At 37.7% G+C, this 27,953-nt stretch overlaps 1 protein-coding gene across 1 annotated transcript in view; it reads left to right on the top strand.

Annotated features, from left to right (window-relative positions):
- LOC145981100 (uncharacterized) overlaps positions 1 to 23,648 on the top strand; it is a 32,609-nt gene extending 8,961 nt beyond the window's left edge. The window contains exons 6-8 of the mRNA XM_083114238.1: positions 3,471 to 3,529; positions 14,130 to 14,152; positions 23,529 to 23,648. Of these exons, the coding sequence (XP_082970364.1) occupies positions 3,471 to 3,529; positions 14,130 to 14,150 (80 nt within the window). The 3' untranslated portion in view covers positions 14,151 to 14,152; positions 23,529 to 23,648. The remainder of the gene's footprint in view (positions 1 to 3,470; positions 3,530 to 14,129; positions 14,153 to 23,528) is intronic.
- The last annotated feature ends 4,305 nt before the right edge of the window (positions 23,649 to 27,953 follow it).

The following is a 27,953-nucleotide window of genomic DNA, read 5'->3' as shown; positions in this document are numbered from 1 at the left end:
TTGTTTTAATAGGCGACAAATGAGTGCACAGTTGAACCTAATTCTTTTAGCAATCGTGTGCATTTGTTACCAAATAGTTTGGTCATAGTTATCTACATTTGTAAACAATACCAATTTTTTATGTATGGTTACCAAAACGTTTTACCAAACTTGCTTTTTACTACAAACAAATCAGTTTTTTCTGTGTGAACGTATCAACTTCCTCGTTAGCAGGGCACTAAGCTTTATACTAAAAGACTTTCCAAATAAGTGCTGCAAGTGCAGTGGTACGTTAAGTGTCTCGTTGTTGACGGAATTCATGTGGGAAAGTAGAATACAGATTCATCTTTCCACAGGTACTGCGTATGCTTTCCTCAGTAAAAAGTCCTGTGAATAAAAGACTCGTGGAACTTACTTTCCGAATAGCCCTCGGCCTCCCCGATGGTGCAGTGCTATCGTCGTCGCCTTGTAAGTAAGGAGTCCCGGGTTCGATTCACGGTGGAGGCACATAGTGGTTCGGATCCCACTTTAAACTGTAGGTCCAGTCGCGATTAGCCTTACTGTGCATTAAGTGGACTTAGAACAACAAATCAATCCAATCCGAATAGTCCTCGCATAATTAAATTGGATATGTAAGTTAAAGTTTTATTGCTTACTCTCCTATGGCAGAGTACTGCCCTAGTTGTATAATTCTCGGAAAACAACCTCTCGTTTAATTAAAGTTTAACTCCAAAAGAATAGATAAGGGGACAATTTGACGTTATTTCTGTCACACCAAGCCACTATTTACCGTCACAGTCGGTGCAGTGCAGGTGCAAGGAAATAACTTGCAACCAAGCAGACGAGTACCGGTGTTCAAGTTCAGAAGATTCAACAAAGCTGTTTTAAATGTTCATTTGATTGGTAACACGTAACGCATGACAATATACCACTCTGTACATTGCTCCAAAAATTAATGAAAGCGGTAAAGACACCAGATACAGTACATGACAAAAATCAATGAAGTGGACGACTTGGTGTTGCACTTTGAATATGTTGATGTTACTGAATACATGGCACACAACACGCTAGCCACACTGATATACTGAACATTTGAATGCGTTAAATATCGCTCCGTAGGACACGCAGGATAGAATAGCATTTCTTATTTGTATTCATTGCTTGCAGTGATTGAATGCACACAATGCCCCTGAGTCTTGGTATTACTCTAATTGTACTAATTAAATTAATTATAGAAACTTCCTTCATTCCAATTGTATAAGATGATTTCAAGTTATTCATTGCACAAATAAACATGAGGGTTATGTGACGCTGATTGTTAACTTACACATTTTAACATATTGGGGTTTGTTTGTTTTCTTTTTAAAGAATATGCGCGATTTGATTATAAAAATTTATATTTTAAAAAAATCAAGGAGGATGTTTCACAATGTTCTTCGCGTTAGAAGATGTATTACCTGTGCGCTACTGGTCTTAACTGGACTAAATAAGAATTCAAATATACAGGGTGTCATTTAATTGCGTCCACGGACCACATATTGATATAGAGGACATCAAAACAAACAACTTTTCTCAGTAACATTTGTCTCGTTGGTGCGTCGATTCGATGCTACAGCCGTTCAAAAAAGACCGTTTTTCCGCCTGGATGCTGGCAACCCAACACAACATTTGATCGTATCTGTGACGTCATTTCCTGCGGCAAAACAGCGCATGGCAGGGTTGGAAGGAACATACAAATTTTGGAAAATTGACAAACTACCAACCACATGGTCCCGGGTTCGATCCCCGGCCGGTTCAAATCCGGGAACTTTTCTAACGGTGGAAGCGGCCCCGGCGCCTACCCAGCGTCGAATAACATGGGTACCTGGGGGAAACCCTGGGGGGTAAAGGCGGTCAGGGGCGTGATGCTGATCACATCACCCCCACTCACGACCGGATCAAGAAAGTGTGGGGCGTTACCCCCACACCCCCTATACGCCTTCATGGCGTGGTGCTATGCACAGGGGAACACTTTAGTTTTACCTTTTTTTTTACCAACCACATGATTAGGTGCAGAACGAATCGAGGAACGCGTCCAGTAGGCCGAACATCATAGTCTACCAGACAGAAGATCACCAGTCATCTCGGGGAAGTGAATCAACGATAAGAGAAATGGTAAAAACGTATTCAAAATGAAGTGTAAATATCGGATTTTGTCTCAGCCTACATGTCAAATATCAACAATACATTTTATTGGACTTACAGCTTACATGTGGCTGTTTACACTCAGCTACATGTCAAATATTTGCAAATCTTGTTGCAAGGTTGATATCTACAGGTTTGTGTCCAGATACCTTGTGGTAATTTTGTGATGATAACGGAAGTATCCGAGGTTCACGTTGTTACATTTCGGCTAAAAAACGTACAACTACAGTAACAAGCTAATGGTGAATCAGTAGCGAATATACTTCCCTGTTCACAGTTGCGAACTATTACATGTATATCCGGTGCATAGATAAACACAGTCGTCGGAGAGCTTGTATTACTACTACTTATATCCCTGTATTTGCAACCATTTTTGTCACTTGCCTCATAATGCCCTTAATATATACTATATTATGTGTCGCTTACCTTGGAAGTTTGAGTTCTTTCATTTCTATTTTGTTATCTGCTCAGTGTATCACAGAAAACCAGTATCAGACGGACGAAGTGGATAGACTAAATTGAAGCTGAGACAAAATTCGATATGACCACTTCCACTTGAATTCTATTTTTTTCTACCATTTTTCGTATAGTTTGTTTACTTCCTGTTAGTTAGGTTAAATAACGTGTTTTCTCGTTTTCTTTTACTGTACATAATGTGCTAATTGTAGCTATGTCATTTTTCACAGAATATAAGTGTTCCTGGCACAAGCTCAAACGAAGTTCTTCGAACTGCTTACACGATGCACGAAGTTCACAACATATTAGAAACATTTGTGGTCAGATAAACTATTAGTGAGTCGATCTTCAAAGTGGAATCCGAATCACTGTACTATAATGTATCTCCACCAGAAATGAACTCTGAAACCTTTGGATGGTGATAGCATCAGTAGATTTTCTTTTAAATAGAAGTATTTTTTGTCAATCAATTTGTATTAACAATGAGTACAAAAGATATATTCATTCGTCAGGCAAAACTGTCACTCACATGGGTAATATCTGATGCTATTGTCTTGTAACAAACAAGCCTCAAATTTCATTTCCGATGTTAAGTGTTGTGCTAAACATTGTTTAATTATTTTACTACCTGGGTCTGGGAAAGGATTAATTGAACATTTTTGTTCGTTGTACTATAATGCTGACGATATTATTTTTAATACTTAGGGGAGGGACATATGACCTAAATTTCTCAAGCTAAAATTGCCAATGCCCACTAGCCACACATAATAGCTATGTCTTTGTAACAAAAAATATGCGTTAATTTACGTAAATTAAAAATCCAATTTTATATTTTCTAAAAATTATTTTAGCTGATGATTGCGGTTCAGCTCATGGCATGCTGGAATGTGTCGTTAATTTCAGTGGAATGGTAAGTACTTTTCAAGATTTTTCTTTCTTTTCAAATAGTTTAATATTAGTGCCGTAAGTTCCTCCTCCTCCTTCTAGTACTATTACTAGTATTATTTAACACCTTATCGCACGGTGTTGAAGTGTTAAATTAAGATATGTGTATTTATATATACTGCCAACGTAATCACCATTACACATAAAAAAATAAAACGAAGGCGTAAAGATGTAGATAATTTATTATGTCATTTTTGTGCTTTCAAGATTTAAATCATTTAGCTATAAAAGTATTGTGACAATGATCACAACTTTGTCATGCAGGATAATTCAGTACTTGAAGCTTGATTATAGTTTTTCTATCACGCAATGTGAAAACACATTTATCACTTTCTGGAGTTAAATATTTCTTTACATGTTTGAGGAAAGTTGAAAGCATCACATTTCAATACATGTTTATCCTTTTACCTAATGTGAGTACATCCAGTATGACGAGACTAGGCTGACGAGGTTTCCCCGTGCCTATATGTCCACCTGCAATCGCTTTACAAAACGCTAACTCAAAAAATGTAGAGTCCCTGCACTTTGGACACACCCGTCAGGCAACGCACGGTCACGCAGCATTCTAATTACTCTCGCGAACTTATACCCTTAGAAATTCCAATATGTCAAAAAAAATCATTTCCAACACTAAAACGAAATATTGACCAACCGGTAAGAATGATCAACCCTGTGAATGAATTTAGATTCCCCTTTGCCCTTACTTTTAATTTAAATTCCCGCAAGCTCTAGAAAAAAAACAAAAAAAACAACTAATCTATATTGATAAATGAAATTCAAATGCTCAAAGAAGAACAACCTTTTGGCTTAACCGGGGGGGGGGGGGTGTTAGCTTACTGTACGCCTAACCCAGAACATCAGACTCGAACATAAAATACCCTTGCTAAATGGATGTCCAGATTATTGCCCTTAAAGACCAGAGCAAGATGAACTTTCCCTGCCTGAAATAAATTATTGTCATTAACATATTATTACATAGAAAATATACTAAAACTTTTTTAGATACAAATCGCAAAATTCAGAGTCTGAAATGTTGGATTATCGACAACAATTTATTTACGCCAGAACATAAACAATATTTGTCATAAAGTGTCCTTCGCATATACCATATAACAAGTGTACAGTAATAACTTCCTTTCTAGGACTTAAAGTAAATGTTCAATGTACGGGAGTCGTACTTCCCGGGAATATATGAAACTGAATCATTCATCAAAAATATTTTTGATTTTACCCAATCACAGATTATACGTGCACTCCAACGTGCAACAAAATATCTTGGTCTCTCAATACTAAATCATCGAACACAAATTGGTCAATTAAATCAATTTCCGATTGAGACCTATATCGTACTTTACGCTCGATGAAATTTTCCACAACTTTTTCTTTCAATATGGCTACCTAGGACGCCACGTTTCCCGCCGAAGTTCAACACAACGTATACACACGAATTATGGCCATAATTACTCACACGGATGCTAGCATATACAAAATCGGGGATGAAACTTTGTACAGTTCACGTTCCTGCACGCTCATCAAATTCCGATGCAAGAATTAACTGAAGATTTGTACTTACAGATCGGCTGCCATCGGGGAAAAAATTTCTCTCAACTTTAACTTATGACATCCATTTTTACACAGAATGGAGAATAAATGTTCCTTGGAATTTTCGACGAACGGTCCTTGATAAACAAATTTAGCTAAATGGATCCACTTCTTAATTCCTCATGAGCCCGATTTCCATAGATACTTCTCGCTTGTTCCTTGACGAACGCCATTCTTTTTTCTTTCTAGCGGACCGAGTCCCTTCAACCGTTCCCCAGATCCGATTCCTTAACCGATTCCATCTACGTCAATTCCACGGCTTTTGCACAGTCAACGGTTCTGTGATCCGTTCTTGGAACCAGTTCTCTTTTAACATTTGCTTTCTACCGGTTTTGACGAATGTTTCACTTTTCTTGCAAATTAGCAAAGTACATAACTAATTGTGAAAACATTGCAAACATACATAATCTAATTTGGAAAATATTGTCATTCGTTGTTTTTGCCATACAATCTTATACTTTCATCGCTAATACAATCATTTGTATCAATTTACACTTAGAGTACAGTGAGGACATCTATTATGTAATCATCAGTTCAATAAGCTATTTGGCTCTCAACTGCCATCTATGGGTAATTACAATCGGCCAGATTTTACAATTCAAAGCCGAGCCAAAAATATTACTTCACCTGACAGTCGCATATGACAGTTACCGTCATAGTTGGCGCCCAACCAAAGGCCGAACCCATCCATACAATTCTTACAATAAATCAATATTCAACTGAACATAAGCACCCATCATACATCCTAAATTACTCAGACATAGAACATAGACTTTCATGATACACATAAATCACAAAGAATTAATTACACCATTTACAACATAATAATATCTACAACGTTAACACTGAACGAATTCCCCAGGAAGGGAATGCTCAAGTCCCCCTGGTCACCACATGCTTGCAAGTATCATCAGGTAATGAATGAGTCCATGACCCCCCTCGCTGCGTGCTGTCCCGCCGCAAAACCTTGCCCACTTGGCCCCATAGCCCGCCGCAGGTAAGATTTCACTTGGACTAAAAGGACATTTATTATCTGATATTCCTAATCCATACAAATCTAAGCATCAACATTCTAAGTACTCCCTTACTTTCCCAATAATACCTGCTAAACCCACAAATGAATAGTTTATTCTCGAATTTGCCTAATAATTGTAGTTCCCGACTAACATACTCCGGTCCGTCGCTGAATCCCTTCTACTTGGCCATAACAGCCCGCCGCAGTTGGTCTTCCCCTTGACCCGTATGCGCCATTGCCGAACACTACACCTCACTCTTGATCAGTATAAGCAGGCTCACTCACTTGACGAACGAGTGAGTCAAGCTCCTGCAACCTTTCATCAATCAAACCTGAGTAAAGCAGATTGACCCCCTTTAGTTTTGTCAACCAATGCTTCATTTTCTCCTGAGAGCACAACCACAGCTTTACATTTTCGATGGATTGATTTTCTAATAAATCCCCCGTGATACAGTCTACTAATTTCAGCGTGGAATCCTTAAAGTTCTCTACACAGAGATAAGGTCCATAGTATAAATTACAATATTTTTTAATGATTTTGTCGCCCAAATTTCCAGGAGAAAGACTTTTTACAAAAACCAAGTCTCCCTGTTTGATACTGCATCTATTAGCTGTCTTTAAATTTATGTTCTTTAGTCGGCCTTTTCTTGATTCCTTACTCCTTAAATCCGCCATAACCAATTTAGAATTCCAAGAAAGGCTGTCCATTCCCAACCCTACGGGATCAAAATCAAAAAGGTTTCTTTCCAAATTCAAACGTAACTCACTAGGAGAAAAACCGGTTTGAGAGGAGATTGAATTATTCAACAAGTGTAGAGCATCCTGTACATAATCTGGCCACCTTGAGTGATTCGTGGAGCACAAAACCCTCATCAATCGATTAAGTTCTTCGTGATATCTCTCCACCATGTTAGAACTGGGGTGGTAGGTAGGGACATAAGTTACATAAGTTCCCCACCTTTTCATGGATTCCTGAAACATTTTTGATCTAAATTGGGGCCCATTATCTGTGACAACCCGCCGAAGGACTCCCATATGAATGAAGTAAATTTTTTCCAACTTATTAAGTATCGTTTTGGCATTACTATTAGATATTGGATACGCCACGAGAAACCTAGAAGCTGAATCCAAGACGGTAAACAGAAATCTTTCTTTTTTCGGCCCTAAGGCGAAAGGTCCTTGCAAATCAAGGAATGACACATGACCAGGTTTATCTGTGTTATGTGATTTCGCAACAAATTTAGAAGGATGCTTATTGGGTTTTGTTCGCTGGCAAATCTCACAATCCTTAACAAAAGACTTGATGTCTGCTTTCATTCCTTTCCAGAAAAATAACCTATAGACTTCCGCCAAGGTTTTCGCCACCCCAAAATGTCCCGCATCATCATGGAAACTTATAAGCATCTTACCAATTAAGATAACCGGTATACATATTCTGAGCTTCTTATGATCATTATAATCGCGTATGTATAATATTTCACGGGCCTCCCCGATGGCGCAGTGGTAGCGTCGTCGCATTGTAGTCAAGGGGTCCCGGGTTCGATACCCGGTGGAGGCACATGGCACAGTGGTTCGGATCCCACTTTAAACCGTAGGTCCAGTCCCGATTAGCCTTACTGTGCATAAAGTGGACTTAAAACACCAACTCAAACCAAACCAAACGTATAATATTTAATCAAATATGCAAAAGGTTTGATCCCAAGTCCTGGATCGAGGACTGACCACTGCACACTTTCCTTCAAGGTAATCCATTATTTCCTTAAGTTGAGAGTCCTCACGCTGGGACTTAATAATTTCCTCTTTGGAAATAACTATTTTTCCTGGAAACAACACCTGATTCTGATTTATTCGAAACATAGAGTTTGAGATATCCGGAAAAGTACTACTGAGTAAGTCCGCCAATTGGTTATCGGAACCCTTACAGTATCGTACTTCAAAAGAATACTGCTGGAGTTGCATAAACCACCTAGTGAGTCTAGCATTCCACGTGTGGGCTGACTCCATCCAGGTGAGTGACTTATGGTCTGATATTACCACAATATACCTTCCACGAAGAAAGGATGAAAATTTGTCAATAGTGAAAAGAATCGCCAAGGCCTCTAATTCCGTGGACGTATACGACTTTTCGTAGGATTTCAGTAACCGACTGACATAACCTAAATGTTTTATCTCACCCTCATTGATCTGATAACAATATCCGGCAACTCCAATTAAGGAGGCACCCGTTTGTACAAAGAAATCTTTATTGATATCAGGATAGTTTAAAGTGACTTCCGGAACTACTAATTCTTTTAACCGTTCAAAAGCTCGCTCAGCCTCTATGGCCCATTGCCATTTCGTTTTATGTTTCAAGAGGTCATACAAAGGGTGCGCAATCATGGCATAATTATGAATGTACTTACTCAACCAGTTGAAGCATCCTAAGATCTTTTGCAACTGCTTAATATTATAAGGCACAGGTAGATTTACGATACTTTGCACGTAGGCGGGGTCTTTCTGATAACCGTGTGTGGTAATTATGTGACCTAGGAACTTCAACTCCTGAACACAAAATTTACACTTTTCGAGTTTCAAAGTAAAACCAGCTTCCTTCAATCTCGAAAGTACTAATCTGACGTGTTCTATATGCGAATCTAATTTTTTTGATTTATAATTATGTCATCTACATAGATAACAGTGAACTCTTGAAATATACCAAGAACTCGGTTCATTACATCCACAAATACAGCAGTGCCATTGAATGAACCAAAAACTACACGTTTAAACTGGTATTGTACACCGTCAAAAGAGAAGGCTGTATACTTTCGGCTGTTGGGTGCAAGGGCACCTGCCAGTAAGCATTCCCTAAATCTAAGGATGTCATGTATTTACAGTCCTGAAAGGATGTCAACAATTCATTTATTTTCAAAGGAGAGATCTGCTTCAATTTTACGTGCTTATTGATTTTCTTCAAATCTACACAAAGGCGAATCCCGCCATTTGGCTTTGGTACCACCAACAAAGGAGAATGGTATTCCGAATTAGATCGCTCTATCACGTCCCATTGCAACATTAAATCAATTTGTTCCTTTACTTTCTCACGATAAGCGTAGGGGATAGGGTAATTTTTCTTGACTATGGGACTATCTGTATTTAGCTCCTTTCGTGTATATACTCTTTGCATAATCTGGGCTTATCAGAAAATAAATCCTCGTAGTCTTTGAGCATATCAATAAGTCGAGACTTTTGTTCTATCGATAACTCAACTGATTCCTCAAACTTTATTTCGAAGAGGGACCCCTTATTTACCCCAACGTTCTTACCTTCAGACACCTGTAAATTTTTTACAGGTCTAGGTTCCTTCGAGTCTCTCACTTCCTCCAAAGGAGCGCATTTGAAAAAGACTCTGCCATTTTGGGTCTGATAGAACAACGCTTCCGATTCAAAATTCAACTCACCCTGAACATTATATATTACATCCAATCCCAAAATGATAGGAACACTCAATTTTTTCACTACAAGAAACTGTACATAAATGTCATAACCTCCCAAATTTACCATTACTTTTATTATTCCTTCTACTGCCTTAGTTTTTGTACCAGAATAATCCGATAATTTAACATTTGATGCCGGAATCAACCTTGGTTTAGAAACGAGCGAGGAGAGACCTTTCCATACATCTAGTGACATCAGACTCGTTTCTGCGCCCGGATCACATAAGCAGTTAATTTCTGATCTAAAATGGTAACCTGAATTAAAGCCGAAGGGCGGTTATTATTATTTGGTATATTGATAGGTATTAACTGTTTATCAAATTCACCTAAATCCCCGTCTCCCAAATTATCTCCCATATTTACAAATAGTATGGCAGGTCGTGTTACTTCACTCTTCCCCCCTGCCCTTTGTGGAGAGTGTACTGGTCGTTTCCCGTCCGTCCATTGCCTATTTCAACGTCGTTGAAATTTCAAGGAGCATGGACCTCAGCTTTCACTTGACAAGTTTCCCTATTTGAAGTGTGACCTACCGGTTCACCCAATACTCCCAAGGATCTCAAAAAGTTTAACATGACCGACATCCCCTCCCTGTTCCAATGAACTTTGTCCATTCTACCACGAGACGGAGGCCCAATAAATTCTTCAAATAACTCAAGCTTGATGCGATCCCTGTCATCAAAAAACAATGGAGAAATATTAAATACTTTTACATTATTACCGTTATGTAATGACATAATGAAGTCATTGACTTCCTCCCAATTCCGCCACGCAGGGGAACCATTTGAAGACATCAGTTTAGGAATAGGTGGCAATGTTAACAGATTTATATCCCTTGTCCTGCTAGACATTTCTTTGACCGTTTCCATCAACCCCCTTTTTATTTCTTCCACTGAGCGACATCTAAGCAAATCATTAGATCCAATCATAACGAGGACAGAGTCAGCCAGTCTTTGACATGACCTTAACCTTTCGTTCAGCTGATCAATGGTTTGCCCGCTCACCGATAGACCAATGTGCCTATTGCCATCTGTATCAAATGAAACTGGGTAACCTGCAAAATTTTGAGCAACCCTCACAAACATACTGTCACCAACGAGCTGTTTTCCTTCCAAGGTGGGAATATTTCTACCCATATTTTGATTACCTGCCCGCGGTGTATAACCATTGAAGCGACTATTAGGAGGATTTATCTTTACCCCACTCACATCACCTCCCGTAATGCGAGCTCCGACTCGTTTCCCGAAACAGACTCTCTAGATGAGAACGACATAGCCTGAACCCGTCTATTACCACGCGGACTGGCCTGAGGCTTCTTTACATTCTCAGACGAAGATGTATTTACATCTTTCAGATTCGTTCTACCTGTGGTATCCTTCGCTTAAGATACCACAGAGACTCTACCCAAAGTTTCACGGCCATTTTTGATCTTTTGAGTGTGACTCTGATCCTTCTTTGTTCCCAGATCTCTCAATGACTCATAGCTTTCAATGGCATGAAGTGCTTCTGAAAATGTGGAAACATCCTGCATGACGAAGTGTTCCCTAAGTTTGTAAGGCAACAAAGTATCTAACTGGGCTACTAGATGAGACTCTTCCAAGTTCGGTTGTATAGATTTCAACAGTTTGAAATTTTTTGAGAAAAATTGGAGGACGCTTTCCTCTACAGACTTATTATAAGGCGACTTAAGTATTCTAGTAAGGCAGGAGCTGCGCCATCTGGAATTCTCGTAATGTGAAAGAAACCCTTGTTTGAATTCCCCATAAGAACAAATTTTATCCTTATTTACCCCGTACCATACATTTGCACTGTCGACCTACAACTTAGGCACATAGTTGAGGTACTGGTTCTCATGAATCCCATTAAAATCTAAGAGTTCCTCAGTTTTCTCCACGAACTGAGACGGTGTCACATCAGAAACTATCCCATTAAATTTCGGAAATTTTAATAAGTCCTGCGGCTTAATGTGTATACTGTTCGGATGCAACCCGGGATGTGTTCCCCTACCCTCAGCCGGTACACTGTCCTGTCGCTCTAGACCAGTTTCCTCTTTAGAGATCACATTACCCACGTTCAACTTCAATTTCTTGTGTCGCGTTTTCAAGTAACTTTTCTTGTTTCTTTTACTGTCAGAGTCTTTGTAGACGTCTTCCTTACACGACGTTACAGAACTCGCGTAACCGTTCTTAACCTTTACATAATTCCCGACACCAATACGTGAAACGCTTTCTAAATCGGAGTCATTTGTAGCAAACTTCCTATTCAAACCTCTAGTTTCCCCTCCCAGCAAATTGTTATTCACAGTGTAACTCGATTCCTTATTTACACTATCTACACACCTGTTGTCCCACCGGGTAACAACTTCATCCAATTTACTCATCCTCCCTTCTATTAACCTCAAAGTAGATATCACGACAAGAGGAAGTGTAACCTCTTTTGACAAGTCTTCCTCATTATCAGATCTTTGGTCTTTCCCAACTACAAAATCAACCAAATTCCTTTCCCTTTTTACACAGCTATCCACTATTGGAATGCCATTACCATTTCTTGCGTCATTGTCATGATCAGTAAGAGTAATCAAACCTTTGTTTCCCTCGACTACACACATTTTTTGGGTGACCTCCTGCCTCAATGCTTGGATTTCCAGGGCATTGTCTAAATTCAGCTGCTCAATGCTTTCACTAACACCCTGTACATCCCCTTCCAGCTTGCTTACCAAGGAGTCATATTTCTTTTCCACCCCTTCTGCTCTGGTAATGCACTCAATACGGTATTGAGCCACGCATCTTTTAATTTCTTCATTCCCCTGTCTGACTTCAAGGATACTTTTATCGGTTTCAACCTTGAACTGACACAACTTGGTCTCCAAGTTGATAACCATATCCTTAGTTCAAGAGAGCTCATTTTTGAGAGTTTCATTACTCTCCTTGAGTTCCCCCTTAAGTTCCCTGGCGGTACTCATGACTTTATCACCAAGTTCCCCTTTGAGAGCTTCATTACTCTCTCTGAGTTCCTCTTTGAGAGCTTCATTACTCTCTCTGAGTTCACCTTTGAGAGCTTCATTACTCTCCTTAATGAACGCAAACAGGGTATCGAGCGTCACTGGCTCATGTTCTTCATGAACTTCCCGACGAAGTTCAACACAAGGTATACACACGAATTATGGCCATAATTACTCACACGGATGCTAGCATATACAAAATCGGGGATGAAACTTTGTACAGTTCACGTTCCTGCACGCTCATCAAATTCCGATGCAAGAATTAACTGAAGATTTGTACTTACAGATCGGCTGCCATCGGGGAAAAAATTTCTCTCAACTTTAACTTATGACATCCATTTTTACACAGAATGGAGAATAAATGTTCCTTGGAATTTTCGACGAACGGTCCTTGATAAACAAATTTAGCTAAATGGATCCACTTCTTAATTCCTCATGAGCCCGATTTCCATAGATACTTCTCGCTTGTTCCTTGACGAACGCCATTCTTTTTTCTTTCTAGCGGACCGAGTCCCTTCAACCGTTCCCCAGATCCGATTCCTTAACCGATTCCATCTACGTCAATTCCACGGCTTTTGCACAGTCAACGGTTCTGTGATCCGTTCTTGGAACCAGTTCTCTTTTAACATTTGCTTTCTACCGGTTTTGACGAATGTTTCACTTTTCTTGCAAATTAGCAAAGTACATAACTAATTGTGAAAACATTGCAAACATACATAATCTAATTTGGAAAATATTGTCATTCGTTGTTTTTGCCATACAATCTTATACTTTCATCGCTAATACAATCATTTGTATCAATTTACACTTAGAGTACAGTGAGGACATCTATTATGTAATCTTTGTATTAATCATCAGTTCAATAAGCTATTTGGCACTCAACTGCCATGTATGGGTAATTACAATCGGCCAGATTTTACAATTCAAAGCCGAGCCAAAAATATTACTTCACCTGACAGTCGCATATGACAGAGCATACCAGAGCATTTAACCGTTGTATGCAGAATTGAGTGCATATGTTTTCTGATCTTGAGAGAGAGCAGCAACATTCTATGAGCAGCAACATCTTCTGAACTTCATTGGCACGAAAAAGTCTTTCAGTTGTAATACACAGGAGATGTTTTGACCGAGTAATATTTAACCCGAATGTGTGTTGTGGATTCGCACCTACTTACGGACTCTTCGAATTTGAAATAATTCTTTTTTTGGATTCGAAAGCGGTGCAAGCATCTATTTATCTCGATGTTTCATGAGAGGTAAAAATGGATGTGCATAATTGATCGCATGAAAATCTCGTGATGAAATATGCCCTGGTAGGACAGATTATAATTATCCGCTAACGGGTGATGTGAGAGCTAACTTTTATTTCTTCAGTTAGTGTCTTAACTCAAAATTCACCTTCATATGTCCATTTTTGTCTGTTAAAGAAAAATATATATTGTTATAATATTTCAATTCTGTTTTTCTTTTTTTACAGGAAAATCCAAAACTAGAATGAAGGTAATATCAATTTTCATACCAGATGAAGTGATTGCATTTTTTAACAAATAGAAATCTAAGTTCAGTGTTCTGTTAATGCGGTTAGCTTTAGTTTTAAGAATTCATGGAATTGTGAGCTGATCCATACAGTGGAAAGATTGGTATACGCACGAACTTCAATATATGTATAAACACATATAAAAGAGAGAATATTTTTAATCCATATTATTGATTTCATTAAACTGTAGGGAAGATTTCAGGGACCTATACCCTGTCTCAGTTATCTCTGGAGCAAGGCAGCGCATAGCGGCAGAGGAGGAAGAGAAGGGTCGAGTGGGCAGAACGAAGCAGTACACGCTGCTGGGAAGGCTGGTAACTTCAGTCGCTTCCCCTCCACGCAATCCTGTTCCTCTCACCTGTTCATTGGTGCAGCCGTCTCGCGTCACTACTTGCACAGAGACTTGTTTTCGTTCGCCTTCTCCAGAGATGTTTGGGACAGAGTACAGGGGAGACTATTTTATGGCCCCTTAGAAGAATTCACCCTCCCTCTGCTTGCATCAAATGTTGTTATTCTTCTGGTTGACACTCACAGTTAATATCTACATGCACACACAAATCTTCGGCTGGCTCTGTAAAGAATCCATAGTCAAAAATGATAGCAAGTTTTCTTCTCATGTACGCAGTCCTCATGTTTCGAAATGGAAATATAGTGCTGTATTCATTCATAATTTATTCTTCAAAAAGCAAAACACGAAAACAGCTGACGTTGCCACGATGGCTTCTGGTACTTCAGCAGCCCCACGTGACTGCAGTGCCGCTGCCAATTGGCTTCAGAGAACAAAAGAGATATGGGGAAATGAAGAGAAAATGAGAGGACCGGCCTTAACTGTAATCATAAAGTAACAATCGAAAGAAAAAGTCACTATTTTAAGTCAGAGGATCTTCCATCTTGATATAGATGTATACAATATGTCATAATATCTCGTATGACGTAGGCGGGTAAGTTACCCACTCATCACATAAAGGTTGATCTTAATATACTATATTTTTCCTTCACTTCTTAACTGTCAGAAAATCTGTGAAATTACTGCTAGGATAATGTTAGTGCGTTGGATCTGGTACATACATAGGTAATATAATGAAAAAGTTAACCTAGGTCTGTAAAATTCGTACTAATGTTAATTACGTAGAAATTATCAGCGAGAAATGGAGGCTCGACCAGGACTCGAAACCGGGTCTCTGGCATACCGTGCCATTGCTATAATCACTTCTTTCTTTTTTTTACTATTATCACAAATTACATTTTATATGAACATGGTTAAAAATAAGATACCTTCCTTTTATTCATATACAACCCTTACGAAATTTGCATAATTCTTTCTGTTATAAACAATAGTGATTTGCATTAATTCTTCTTGTAAGAAATCTTTAAAATTACATGCATACTTAATATTTGTGCAGTTTAATGTATAGTAAATAGAATTGCTAATAAGCCATTGTACTGCATTCCATTTGGTTTTAGGATAATGCTTAAAAATCTGGTACTATTACAGTCTGTGTCGTATAATTAGCTGTTGATGTACGACATATTCTACTTAACATGTTTCGTAATTGTTGCCACATGGTACTTGCGTGACGACATTTAGATATTCTGTGTTCTATTGTATCTTCCTCATTGCACACATTACATAATGACGTGTCACTGAATTGAAGTCGATGTCTTTTACTTTTGGTATCATATTTATCATGTACTAATATGTACCATAAAGATTGAACCTTGTTAGTTAAATGTTTCGCCCAAACATTCGTCCATACTAGGTTCCATTCCATTGTTGCTCTACTTTCGTTGACTGCGTATTTAGGTCAAGTTCCTGGCGATACAAGTCATTGACTTGTAGGTTCCCTATCGTACTTCCTGCTCCCAGTCTGTACACACATTCTGCAATAGAAGGTAAAAGATAAAAAAAGTTTTTCGGGATAGCTGCTGTGTGCATTGGCAAGGTCAAGGGAATTTTATCGAGGATCGATCGTAGCACTATCGCTGTGTAGCTATCTGGTTGTTGTATAAGCATCTGTAGATTACGCGTGTTGAACAATGCCGCTGCTTTCCATTCCACGTGCATTAGTCCCAATCCACCTGCCGTTCGCTGTTGCACTGCAGTGATATAAGCCACTCTGAAAACCTGACCTTGCCACAAGGAATACGTAGCTAGCGATCGTAAACTTGTTGCAAAATTCTTGACAAAGGAAAGAGTGCTGCAGCAAACCAAACTTGCGAATATGTATCTGTTTAAATAATGCACTCATGATATAAGCGATAAATTTCTTAACACATTGGTTTTAATCAAACCTTGTATGTTATTTATTATTGTTTCAAAATTAATATTTATCGTCGATTGTAAAATATTCTGAAAAACTATCCCTAATATTCTTACTTTATCTATAGTTACAATTACACGTCCATATGTTAAGTTTGTTTGCTTTCCCAGTGACAACAAATGCGATTTTTTATAATTAATTTTTGCACCTGATATTTGCATGTATCCATTTAGACAGACTATAAATTCCTCATAATCAGTCTTCGAGTTAATGAAGGCTGTTAAGTCGTCCATATACCCACATACATGTAAGTTATTTTCACAATATCTCAGAGATGACAATTTTGTTTGAATCATGTTCAGAAAAGGTGATAACGATAACATGAACAGATATGAACTTAACGGGCATCCTTGTAAGACTCCTCTTGTCACCTGTATTGTCGATGTTAGGAACCCATTAGCAAGTACCTTAATATATATATTACTAGTTAATAGTTGTACCCAACTAATAAATTTGTCACTAAACCCAAGTTTTTGTAAAACTAATTTAAATATTTATGGCTAACATAATCATATGCAGTTTCAAAGTCAAGCATGCAAATAGCTGCGTCAGTGTCATTCTTCTCTTCATATGTTTCTATTTTATCTCTAGTTATCATTAATGCTTGGTGTATGGTGCCAACACTTGGCATTCCATATTGTGTGTTACCTACTAACAATGACATATATGGTTTTAACCTGTTTGATATCATTTTTGTTAAGATTTCATATTCAACATTCATTAGATTAATTGGTCTGTAGTCATTAATTGTTATCGGTTTCTTTACCTTAACTATTAAAACATTCACTCCAGTACTACATTTTTTTCCTATCTTAATTTTGTGAAATACTTCTTGAACCCACTTAGTTACTGTGGGTCCTATAGTATGCCATATCTTTTTATAACCTTCACTTGTAATACCATCGATACCTGGTGATACATTTCCACGTAAACTGAAAACCGCTTTAGTTATTTCATCCTGAGTAAACTCTTTCTAAAAAAAAAGGTAAAGTACTCTCCTGTGCTTAGCACAACGCCATGAAGGCGTATAGGGGGTGTAGGGGTAACGCCCCACACTTTCTTGATCCGGTGGTGAGTGGGAGTGATGTGATCAGCATCGCGCCCCTGACCGCCTTTACCCCCCAGGGTTTCCCCCAGGTACCCATGTCATTCGACGCTGGGTGGGCGCCGGAGCCGCTTCCAACGTTATAAAAGTTCCCGGATTTGAACCGGCCAGGGATAGAACCCGGGACCTTGAGCAAGGTTATCAACTTTTAATTTTAAAGGACAGCCCCTATGCGGAAGCTTCCCCCATCACACTTCATTCACTCATATCATTTCATTCATATTTCAATTTCAGGACTTTTCAGGACAGACAATCACAAACATCCATGTCCGAGCCAGGATTCGAACCCAGGACCCCCGGCGTCGTAGCGCGATGTGCTAACCACTCCGCCACGGTGCCGACACTGAGCCATCTAATATATTTCTATCTTCATACTGAAGTATTGTGGGTATATTATTTATTATTATGTTGCCATCTATTATGTCGATCGTGTAGGTTCCAAATTTTTTGTTTAAAATGTTCCTTTATTACTTGTTGAACTTCAGATTGCATTATAATTTCTTTCTCATGTTTGTTTTTAATTTTGCTTATAATTTTTCTCTGACCTCTACTTCGTTCTTGTTTTATATGATATAATGTGGTTCTTTCTCCGTGATCAAAGGGCTATACCTTACTTCTTACTTGAATAGCTTTTATTTTATTTCTATGGAATCCTAATAATATCGCCTGAACATGCTTAATTTTATCTTGTACTGACTTACCTAGCAATACTTGACATTTTAATTCATGCAAAACACTGTAGTAAAAATTGTACATACTATTTCTGTCTTGATATTTTTGTTTTCCATAGTTTTCAAAATTTGTTTTGGAATTCTACTTTAAAGCAACTATCCCACCAGTCCACAACATTTGTCTTATAAGTAGTTTTTTGTTGAGCACGTCTTCCATTTTTCTTGAAAACGTACTTGAATCAATGCATTATTTAAATGCCAGAAACCTGGTCCTCTACAAATATTATCTGAATCTATTTTGATCTATTTAGCATATGCAGATGATGTAGACTTACTGGGGCATGATGTGAATACAATTAAGAATAATGCTAAAATATTTTTCAAAACTGCTAAAGAGATAGGTTTGGAAGTTAACAAAGAGAAAACTAAATATATGCTTACAGGCCGAAACCAAGTGTTACATAATAATCAAAATCTAATTATTGATAACAACTCGTTTGAACCAGTTTCCAAATTCAAATACTTAGGAGTAATATTAACAAAAGAAAATTATATTAAAGAGGAAATAAAAAGTAGGCTTAATTCAGGAAATGCATGTTACTTCTCTCTTCAGAAACTTTTGGCTTCTCGTTTAATATCTAAGAAACTAAAAGTTAAAATATACAAAACAGTAATTTTGCCTGTAGTATTATATGGATGTGAAACTTGGTCCCTTACATTAAAAGAGGAACATAAATTGAGAGTATTTGAAAATAAGATCCTTAGGAAAATCTTTGGACCTAAAAGGGATGAGGAGACAGGTGAGTGGAGAAGGTTACATAATTTAGAACTACATAATTTGTACTCATGTCCAGATATTATTAGAATAATTAAATCAAGAAGACTTAGGTGGGCAGGCCATGTGGCACGAATGGGAGGAAAGAGGAGTTTACAGGATTCTTGTTGTGAAACCTGATGGTAAAAGACCTGTAGGAAGGCCAAGACGAAGATGGAGGGACCACGTTGAGATGGACCTAAGAGAAATCGGTAGGGATGGAAAAGAGTATATAGAACTTGCTCAAGATAGGGAAAGATGGAAGGCCTGTGTTGCTGCAGCCATGAACCTTCGGGTTTAAGAAGGCTAGAGAGTTTGTTAGTTAGTTATCTATTTTGATTCTAACGATATATGCAAAATGGTCTGTAAAGCAAATTGGAAAATTTTGCACATTAGGAACGTGGAGCTTAATATTATTAGATACATAAATTCTATCAATGCGCGAGGCATGATTTGGTTTGATGTACGTATAACCTTCATCATCTCCTTTAACATATTCCCATGTATCAACTAATTGTAATCCATCTATTAATGCTTTTAAAGTTGGGGAGTAGTTGTAACCTGGTTTCTGATCAATGATTCTTAGAACTGAATTAAAATCACCTCCTAAGATGATAGATGTAATATTACCACTTAATTCCGCCGCCACGTCCTCTAGAAAGAAGTGGTTCCGCTGTGTTCTGTTTTGTGAGCCAGAAGGTGCCTAAATATTACAAAGTTTTATTCCATTTAATATTGCCGTCATTATTCTTCCTGAATAGTAACATTGAACCTGTTGTATCGGTATTCCTTTACGAATATAGAGAGCTATATCATGATTTTGTGGAGTTAAATTATTATACACATCATATATGTTATCGTCTTCTAAATATGGACTTCCAATTTCTGCAAAAAGGCTATATCCACATATGCTTTTTAAGGAAGTCTAGTAAAGCTTCCTGCTTAATATTACTACACGACTTATTATAATTAATAGTAGCTACTGTATAGGTAAATATATTATGAATGTGTAATGAAAAACTAAGGATTACATATAGATATATATAAATATATGTAGAATTATAAGAAAATACTCTTTTCCAGTTCATTTTAGCTTAATCTTATTCTGGCTATATATGCAATATTTAATACCAATTATCAAGGACAAACTAATTGTTAAATTATTGTTTTGATTTACTTAAATCACATACCCTGCGCCTAGATCTTCTTTTCGCTAAGTTCATGTTGTTCACTTTCGCGCACTTTTAGTCCGTTTTTTTTTTTTAACCAGTTCCATTTTCCACAACCATTTTCATATTTACAATACTGCTCTCACTATCTTCATCAGTAACACTGGGGAACAAAAAAAGATTTTATTTTGCGGCATAAAGTTTAATAACAGTTTCAGCACACAAAACAGCTGTGATTGCCAATTGTATGATTGGTTCAGTTGAATTGACTCCAGTTATAAAAATAAACACACCATGGAAAATGTAGGAGGTAAAATTACTCTACGCTTTTCTCGGTAATATCAAAATTTGATAAAGGCTGAAATTCCCATAAGAAACTTATTTATTTATTTGTAAATTGTTGCTAGGCAACTTATGAAGCATTGCTAGGCAATATATCGGACACTCAACAAACCTTAAGGAAGAATACCAAAACATAAAAATGGTTTTAGAAAAAAAATTTAATATGCTGAACATAAGTGGCTCGTGTGTGTGGATTTGAAGATGGTGAATTTTTTACTAGGACAGCAAAGTGGGTACACAAAATATCCCTGTTTGCTATGTTTGTGGGATAGTCGTGCTAGAGAAAAGCATTGGACGATAAAAGTTTGGCCCCCAAGGGAAAATATTATTTAAAAAAGCTAATATCATTCATGAACCGCTGATAGATAGGGACAAAATCATTCTTCCGCCACTGCATATTAAACTTGGGTTGATAAAACAGTTTGTCAAGGCCTTAGATACAAGTGGTGATTGTTTCAAATATATATGCCACACTTTTCCAGGACTAAGTATTGAAAAATTGAAGGCAGGAATCTTTGACGGACGACCACAAATTCGTACACTTATAAATTATGCCAATTTTACAACTTACATGTCTTACATCGAATCTGAGGCCTGGCTGAGCTTTGTGTCCGTCGTCAAAAACGTTTTGGGGAATCACAGAGCAGAAAAGTACCCCGATATAGTTGGAAATATGTTGAAAAATTTTGAGAAATTGGGAGCTAATATGAGTGTGAAGATACATTTTCTACATAGCCACATTGACAGATTCCCTGAGAACGTTGGTGATTTTAGTGAAGAACGGGGAGAAAGGTTCCATCAGGATATAAGGATAATGGAAGAAAGGTACCAGGGACGGTGGGATCGCCACGTGATGGCCGACTACTGTTGGAGCTTAAAGACGGATTGTGCTAAAAAGCAATACAGCAGGAAATCCTATAGAAAACGTTTCACATAGTTTGTTACTTCATTGTGTACATATTTTCTTAATTATTATGATCATAGGCCTATATAAATTGATTTTTATAATAGTGATTGTAATCAAAAAAAGAAATATTAAATTGTTGTTGGAAGTTCATTTATATGTATGTCCTATGTTTCCGCCATTTTGGTTTAGTTGCATTTATTTCATAAATTAGAGCCAATTCAGGAAATATATTATTATATCATTATTCAGCAGCATGAAATTGCCCTAAATTAGCTCTCAAACACTGTGCCGCAATTTCACTGTTCCCCAGTGTAATCAACTCACTATCCATATCGTCTCCCATTGCGTCTTGTTGTTCTTCCTTTCTTTCTGCTGTCTTCTGATCCTTAATGTTACTGGTGCGTACCACGCCATCCTCTAGAACTATTTCTCTCACTGATTCCGGTTTGGAGTTTTCTTCCTTAGTTGCCAAACATGGTGTACCATCTTCCTCTGGGATCTTCGAAGCCGCCACTGCCACTTCTGCTTCCTTCGTGGTGTCTTCTACGGGGTTGGTAGGTGTTCCGTCCTTCTGGGGGTTAGGTTGTCTTTCTGTATGTATTTCAGTTGATTCCAGCTGATTCTCAAGGCTAGTAGAAGGTGTTTCACTGGATGGAACTTCTTGGTATGGTCCCGAGGTTCCTAAGTATCCTTCTCGTTGTTGCGCCACTTGACTGTAGTTCCGTCCGTGCCTGAGCGGACCTCTCAGGACAGTGGGTTGACGAAGGTCGCACATCCTACCTTCATGACCAGGCTGGTGACAAATCTGGCACGTCCGTTGCTGTCCATCATAGATAACGTGACACTGAAACGAGAGAATTACTAGAAATGAAGGTATTGGTTTTGTGACTTCCATTTTAGCCACTCGCACTCCATTATACACTGGGTATCGAAAGTTCCCCGACCATTGTTCTTTGTCTACACTATCGACAGTTCCACATTCTCGCAGTTTTTCTTTCACGATATCATCGTCCATTTCCAATGGGAGATTAAAGACACGCACAAATTTCACTACCCTTCCCGCATCTTCTAATGACACTTTCACATTACCATCAGCGTAACGAAACTCCATGTCAGGTCCATGTTGTTCTAATAGTTTTCTCATTGTCGCTTCTCTCACAAATTTAATATACACACAACGCAAAATTGTCGGGAGTCAACATGCAGACGGAATTGTCCGTGAATAAATTCAGGTATATCCGTTGCCCTCGGTTTAGGAGCATTCACTGGAAAGCTTATCTTTATCGTATTTAACCTATTCATTTCGTTATTCTTACTTGCCACTATTGTACTTACAAGTTTATCGATTTGTCTCTTATTTCACAAGTCCAATTTTTCAGACTCACTAGCTGCACTCGAGGAACGCACTACCAGAGAACGATATCAGCACGTCCAACACCAACGGCGTCCACCGAGGAACTACCACTGAGCTACCGAGCCGACTGGCCTCACCTGATCTTTTGCTATCGCTATTTTACCTGCTTGCAATCGTCTCTGCCAGTGCTACCGCAACGGGATCTGTTGCCTTTGAAATACAGTAAACTTCGAAAGCTCAGGTGAGGTCAGAGCGGCTCGGTAGCTCAGTGGTTGTCGACCTCCGTGGCGGAGTGGTTAGCACAGCGCGCTACAACGCCAGGAGTTCCGGGTTCGAGTCCCGGGTAAGGCATGGGTATTTGTGTTTGTCCAAATGAGAAAACTGAGAATAATGTAAAAAATGCTAAGTGTGAAAGTTGAGAAAGTGTGAATGACGGGGGATATCACAGCGCAGGGGTATATTCCTTTTAAATAAAAAAAAGTGGTTAGAGCAATGGCACGGTATGCCAGAGACCCGGTTCGAGTCCTAGTCGAACCTGAATTTTTCACTGAAAATTTCTACGTAGTGCAACTCCTGTGTGTGCCTAATCTACAATTAATGTTAATTAGTTCATTTTATGAAAATAGGAAAAGTTAACAAAAGTTTCTATTTTACAGATCACATAACAAATCCGGAAGAGTCTACATTTATGACGTTATACCTGTTCAAAATTAATTATGAAGTGTTAGTTGTTCTTTACAAGTGGAGCAATCTGAATAAAATCGTTTAAAGCATAATCGAACTGAGGTTTTTCTTGCCTAATTCTAACCTAAATATGCAGAATTTTATAGAAAATGAGGACCTCTGTGATGGAGTGGTTGCGCAACATTTCCAATAAGCAAAATACGAGTTGTTGTTGAAGGTTAAAACCAAGAATTATGGGAGGCTAGTAAAAGTTTCTAAATTGTTGATACTTTTCATCTCCGATGTGCACTGGTCAATTATGGTCAATTAGAAAACTGGGTGTGTTCAGTTTGGTATTCTTATCATTTACAGCGGTAGTTATTATAATTTTTATTACTTGAGAGGGTATAACAAGTGCTCGACCAACACTATTCAACTTACAACAAGCATCATCAATTGAATGATATCAAATATCACCTCCATCCGAACATACATATTCAGAACTTCCAATATTACTTACTAACTAATTTTTAAGGTGGCACAGAAGTGCATTGAATTTAAGGTTCAAATATAAGGATAGCCTTCCTTAAAAGTGTCAGCCTGAAATCAAATAGGACTACAAGATAGATCTTCCCCACTAATAGAACAAATAATATTCTTCCATGACCACACAATGCTAATTTTAATTATAATTACAGTATTAGTAGGATATTTAATAATATCATTATTTAATAAGAAACTAACCAACCGAATACTTTTAGAAGGTCAAGTATTAGAAACAATGTGAACAATCATACCAGCAATCACTCTAGTTTTTATTGCACTACCATCATTACGACTACTATATTTATTAGATTAAATTAATCAACCTTCACTAACCCTAAAAACTATTGGACAGCAATGATATTGAAGCTATGAATATTCAGATTTTATAAGGGCAGAATTTGACTCATATATAACCCCAACAAATGAAATAATAACAAACTCATTTCGATTATTAGATGTAGATAACCGGACAATATTACCGATTAATATAGATATTCGAGTCCTAACTACATCCGCAGATGTATTGTATTCATGGGCCATACCATCCATAGAAATTAAGATAGATGCTACTCCAGGACGGCTTAATCAAGCAGGAGTAAACATTAGTCGAATTGTTCTATTTTTTGGACAATGTTCCGAAATTTGTGGGTCAAATCATAGATTTATACCAATTATTATTGAAACTACAACTCATAAATTCTTTATTAATTGATTAATAAAATAGTAATATAACAACTACGTCTAATGAAAAAGTTAGTTAATATATAACATAGGAATGTCAAACCTAAATTATTCTTATGGATACTTTTTTATCCCACAAATATATCCTTTAAACTGACTCATCCTATTCACAATATTTATATCAATTTATTTTCTATTTATAATTATTAACTACTATAATTGTAATAAACTATTAAATACTAACAATTTTATAATAAAAAATAAATCAAAAACTAAACACTGAAAGTGATAACAAGATTATTCTCGTCATTTGACCCAACATCATCAATTATGAATTTGTCACTAAATTGAACAAGAACATTCCTAGGATTACTAATAATTCCTACTCCGTTTTTATTAATACAATCACGAACCACTATAATATATAATATAATAATAATAAAATTACATGAATAATTCAAAACATTTTTGGCAATGCTTAATCACCAAGGAAGAACTCTCATATTTATTAGTACGAGTATATTTTCAATAATTTTATTTAACAACTCAATAGGACTACTTCCATATGTATTTACCAGATCGAGTCACCTAGTTTTTACCTTAACATTAGCCTTACTGTAGATGTAATTGACGGGTTGACTAACCTCTTTTTAGGCTCAGTGGGCTCGAAAATTTCACCATGTGATATTTTACAGACGACGCTAACCTACAAATATGAGTTGGCAACACTGACTAGTTGCTTCACAAACCTTTTGTTTTTTAAACATTTTGCTATATGATATTTCACAGGCGAGGCTAACCTACAAATAGGAGTTGACAGCGTAATATTTTGTAGTCTTCGAAGATGATACGATGAAGAGTTGGTGACGCTAACTGGCAATAGTGGTGGTGCTCTTGTTACCCCCCTCTTCTCCTCTGTTTTTCTAGCATACTGATCTATTGCATGCTAACCAAACCTCTTAAGCAATATTGGGAGGCAGGGCTCTTGTAACGCCACGTCCTCCACATGTATGTACGTATATAATGCGATTTGAGGGGAAGAAGAAGAGGGCCAATTTTGACCTTACGGCTTAATTAATCTGCATGCATGCTTAATGTTTAACTTCTTTATTTCTAGTTCGACATGAGATACACACAATTTTACTTTTTGAAGTACAGTTAACATTTCTGATTAATTTTACTGTCTAAAAGTGAGCAAATTCAAAGTGTGATCTATCGTGAACTAAACTAACCTCACTCACCCACCCACATATAGTCTTACAGAGTAAAGCAGATGTGACTCAAAGTGGTGCACAACTTTGATTGGTCGTGACAGGTCGATCTATCGTGAACTAAACTAACCTCACCCACTCATACATACACACTATGCCTTACAGAGTAAGGCTGCTATATCACTTGTAAGGGGCTGACGGTGGCCAACACACAAGATCTATTGCAAACTAAATTAACCTACGACATAAGCCATGAACACACACACACCAAGCCTTCCAGATAGGGTATAAGCAACTCACCTCTTCCAATTGTTTTTATATTTTCTGACGGGGAAAATTAACCTACAGCTAGCAACACGGTTTGAGCTGCTTTCGACGAGCAGTGTTACCAAACTTACCTTTTTGCAAATAGGCTAAAGCTAATGCTCTACAGCTAGAAGCTTGAAACATATACTCACAAAACACCCTAGCAGAGTATGCTAACTTACCTCATGTAAAAAATATTACCTAGTACGGTTTTTCACAGGTTAAGCTGTGACATACAACTAGCGATCGACACGACAACCTGACGAAAATAAGACACACACAGACAGAGAGAGAGAGTGAGACAGCTTATACGCAGTTTTTCCTACACAAGTACTGGGTTTAAAAGGTAACTTGCAACAACTATTTCACTCACCTCCTATCAATATCGCCTAACATATAATAAAATAACCACAGGTTTTTGATACTTGGTGCCAGAACATAGTGGTTTCAGACTGTAAATTCATCCCGATTATTCTATTTGTTCATAAAGTGAACTTAAAAAAAAGAAAAACGATGATGCCAGCATTTGGAATATATAATTCTTCTTTCTTGGCTTACGTGCCCCAGTAACCTTGCGTTCAATTCACGGAAGCTATGACGTGTATTTCCTGTTTCGCGAACATACGAGAACCTTTCACAATGTTGCATCAGATAATATATTGCAAGAGTGAGTTGGTTGTGTATATAAATCTAGTCTTGGAAATGGACATGAATACAATGTCAAAATTATTGCATAACTTAAAACATTCATAAAGAGGACATTTATTGCACTGCGCTTTCTAGCAAAGGTAAATGTGGAATGCAAAAGCTCAGTCCCCGGCCCCTCAGAGATTCGAATACTGTTAGGTTAAACAGCATAAAAATGTCATCACTGACAGCAAGCATTGTCATATGGACAAAACAGATCTAGTAATGAGTTATAACCTGAGTTGTCTTGCAAGTCTCTCGAGTTTGATATCTGGTGAAGGAATATGATGCCACTATAAACTACACAAAATATGCAGTCCCTGGCATGAGATGGACGAGGCTTATGAACCTCGACCAATACAGTTGTACAATGGATGTTTTTTTTATTAAAGCATAGCGGTGTGTTTCCGCTTATTTCAATATCAGCGAGCGTAATATGCAATATGCATGCAAAGAAGGGAGGGAGATCAAAATGGATAATTCTCATTTCGATTTCAATACATTTGCTAGTCACGATTCACCTGCTATGTAGGACACTGGACGATGGCTAAAAGCGAGGGAAGGAGAGAAATGTTAACTTTTACTTCTTTGCCTGTGTGTGATGAAATTGTATCGTGATGTGAGGCCGAAAATAATTTCGAAAGCAGTCTCGAGCATCTTCGCGTTCAGCCAACAAGGGAAATAAAACATTACACATGGAGGGCGCAACGGTATTGTCCATGGATGTTAAAATTTTTGGGTTTTTCTGAATAGACATACATATCAGTATTGCAGTCTCCAGATGGGACCAGAGCTTTTGTTTTATTTGGACAAGGGGGTTCAGATCAAGCATGGACTAAAACTTTTGTTCACATCAAAATAAAAGAAAGACATTTACTCCACTGCTCACTTGCATTGTACTTATTGTATAGTCTTCCAATAGCACACCTCGCGGGGCGTACATTTCTATTTCTGCATGTATGCAAAATATAGTTAATCTCTGATGTG

The sequence above is a fragment of the Lepisma saccharinum genome, chromosome 28 (assembly GCF_977018435.1).
Source record: "Lepisma saccharinum chromosome 28, izLepSacc3.1, whole genome shotgun sequence".
Classification (NCBI taxonomy): domain Eukaryota; kingdom Metazoa; phylum Arthropoda; class Insecta; order Zygentoma; family Lepismatidae; genus Lepisma; species Lepisma saccharinum.
This window is presented reverse-complemented; position numbering and strand designations above follow the sequence as displayed.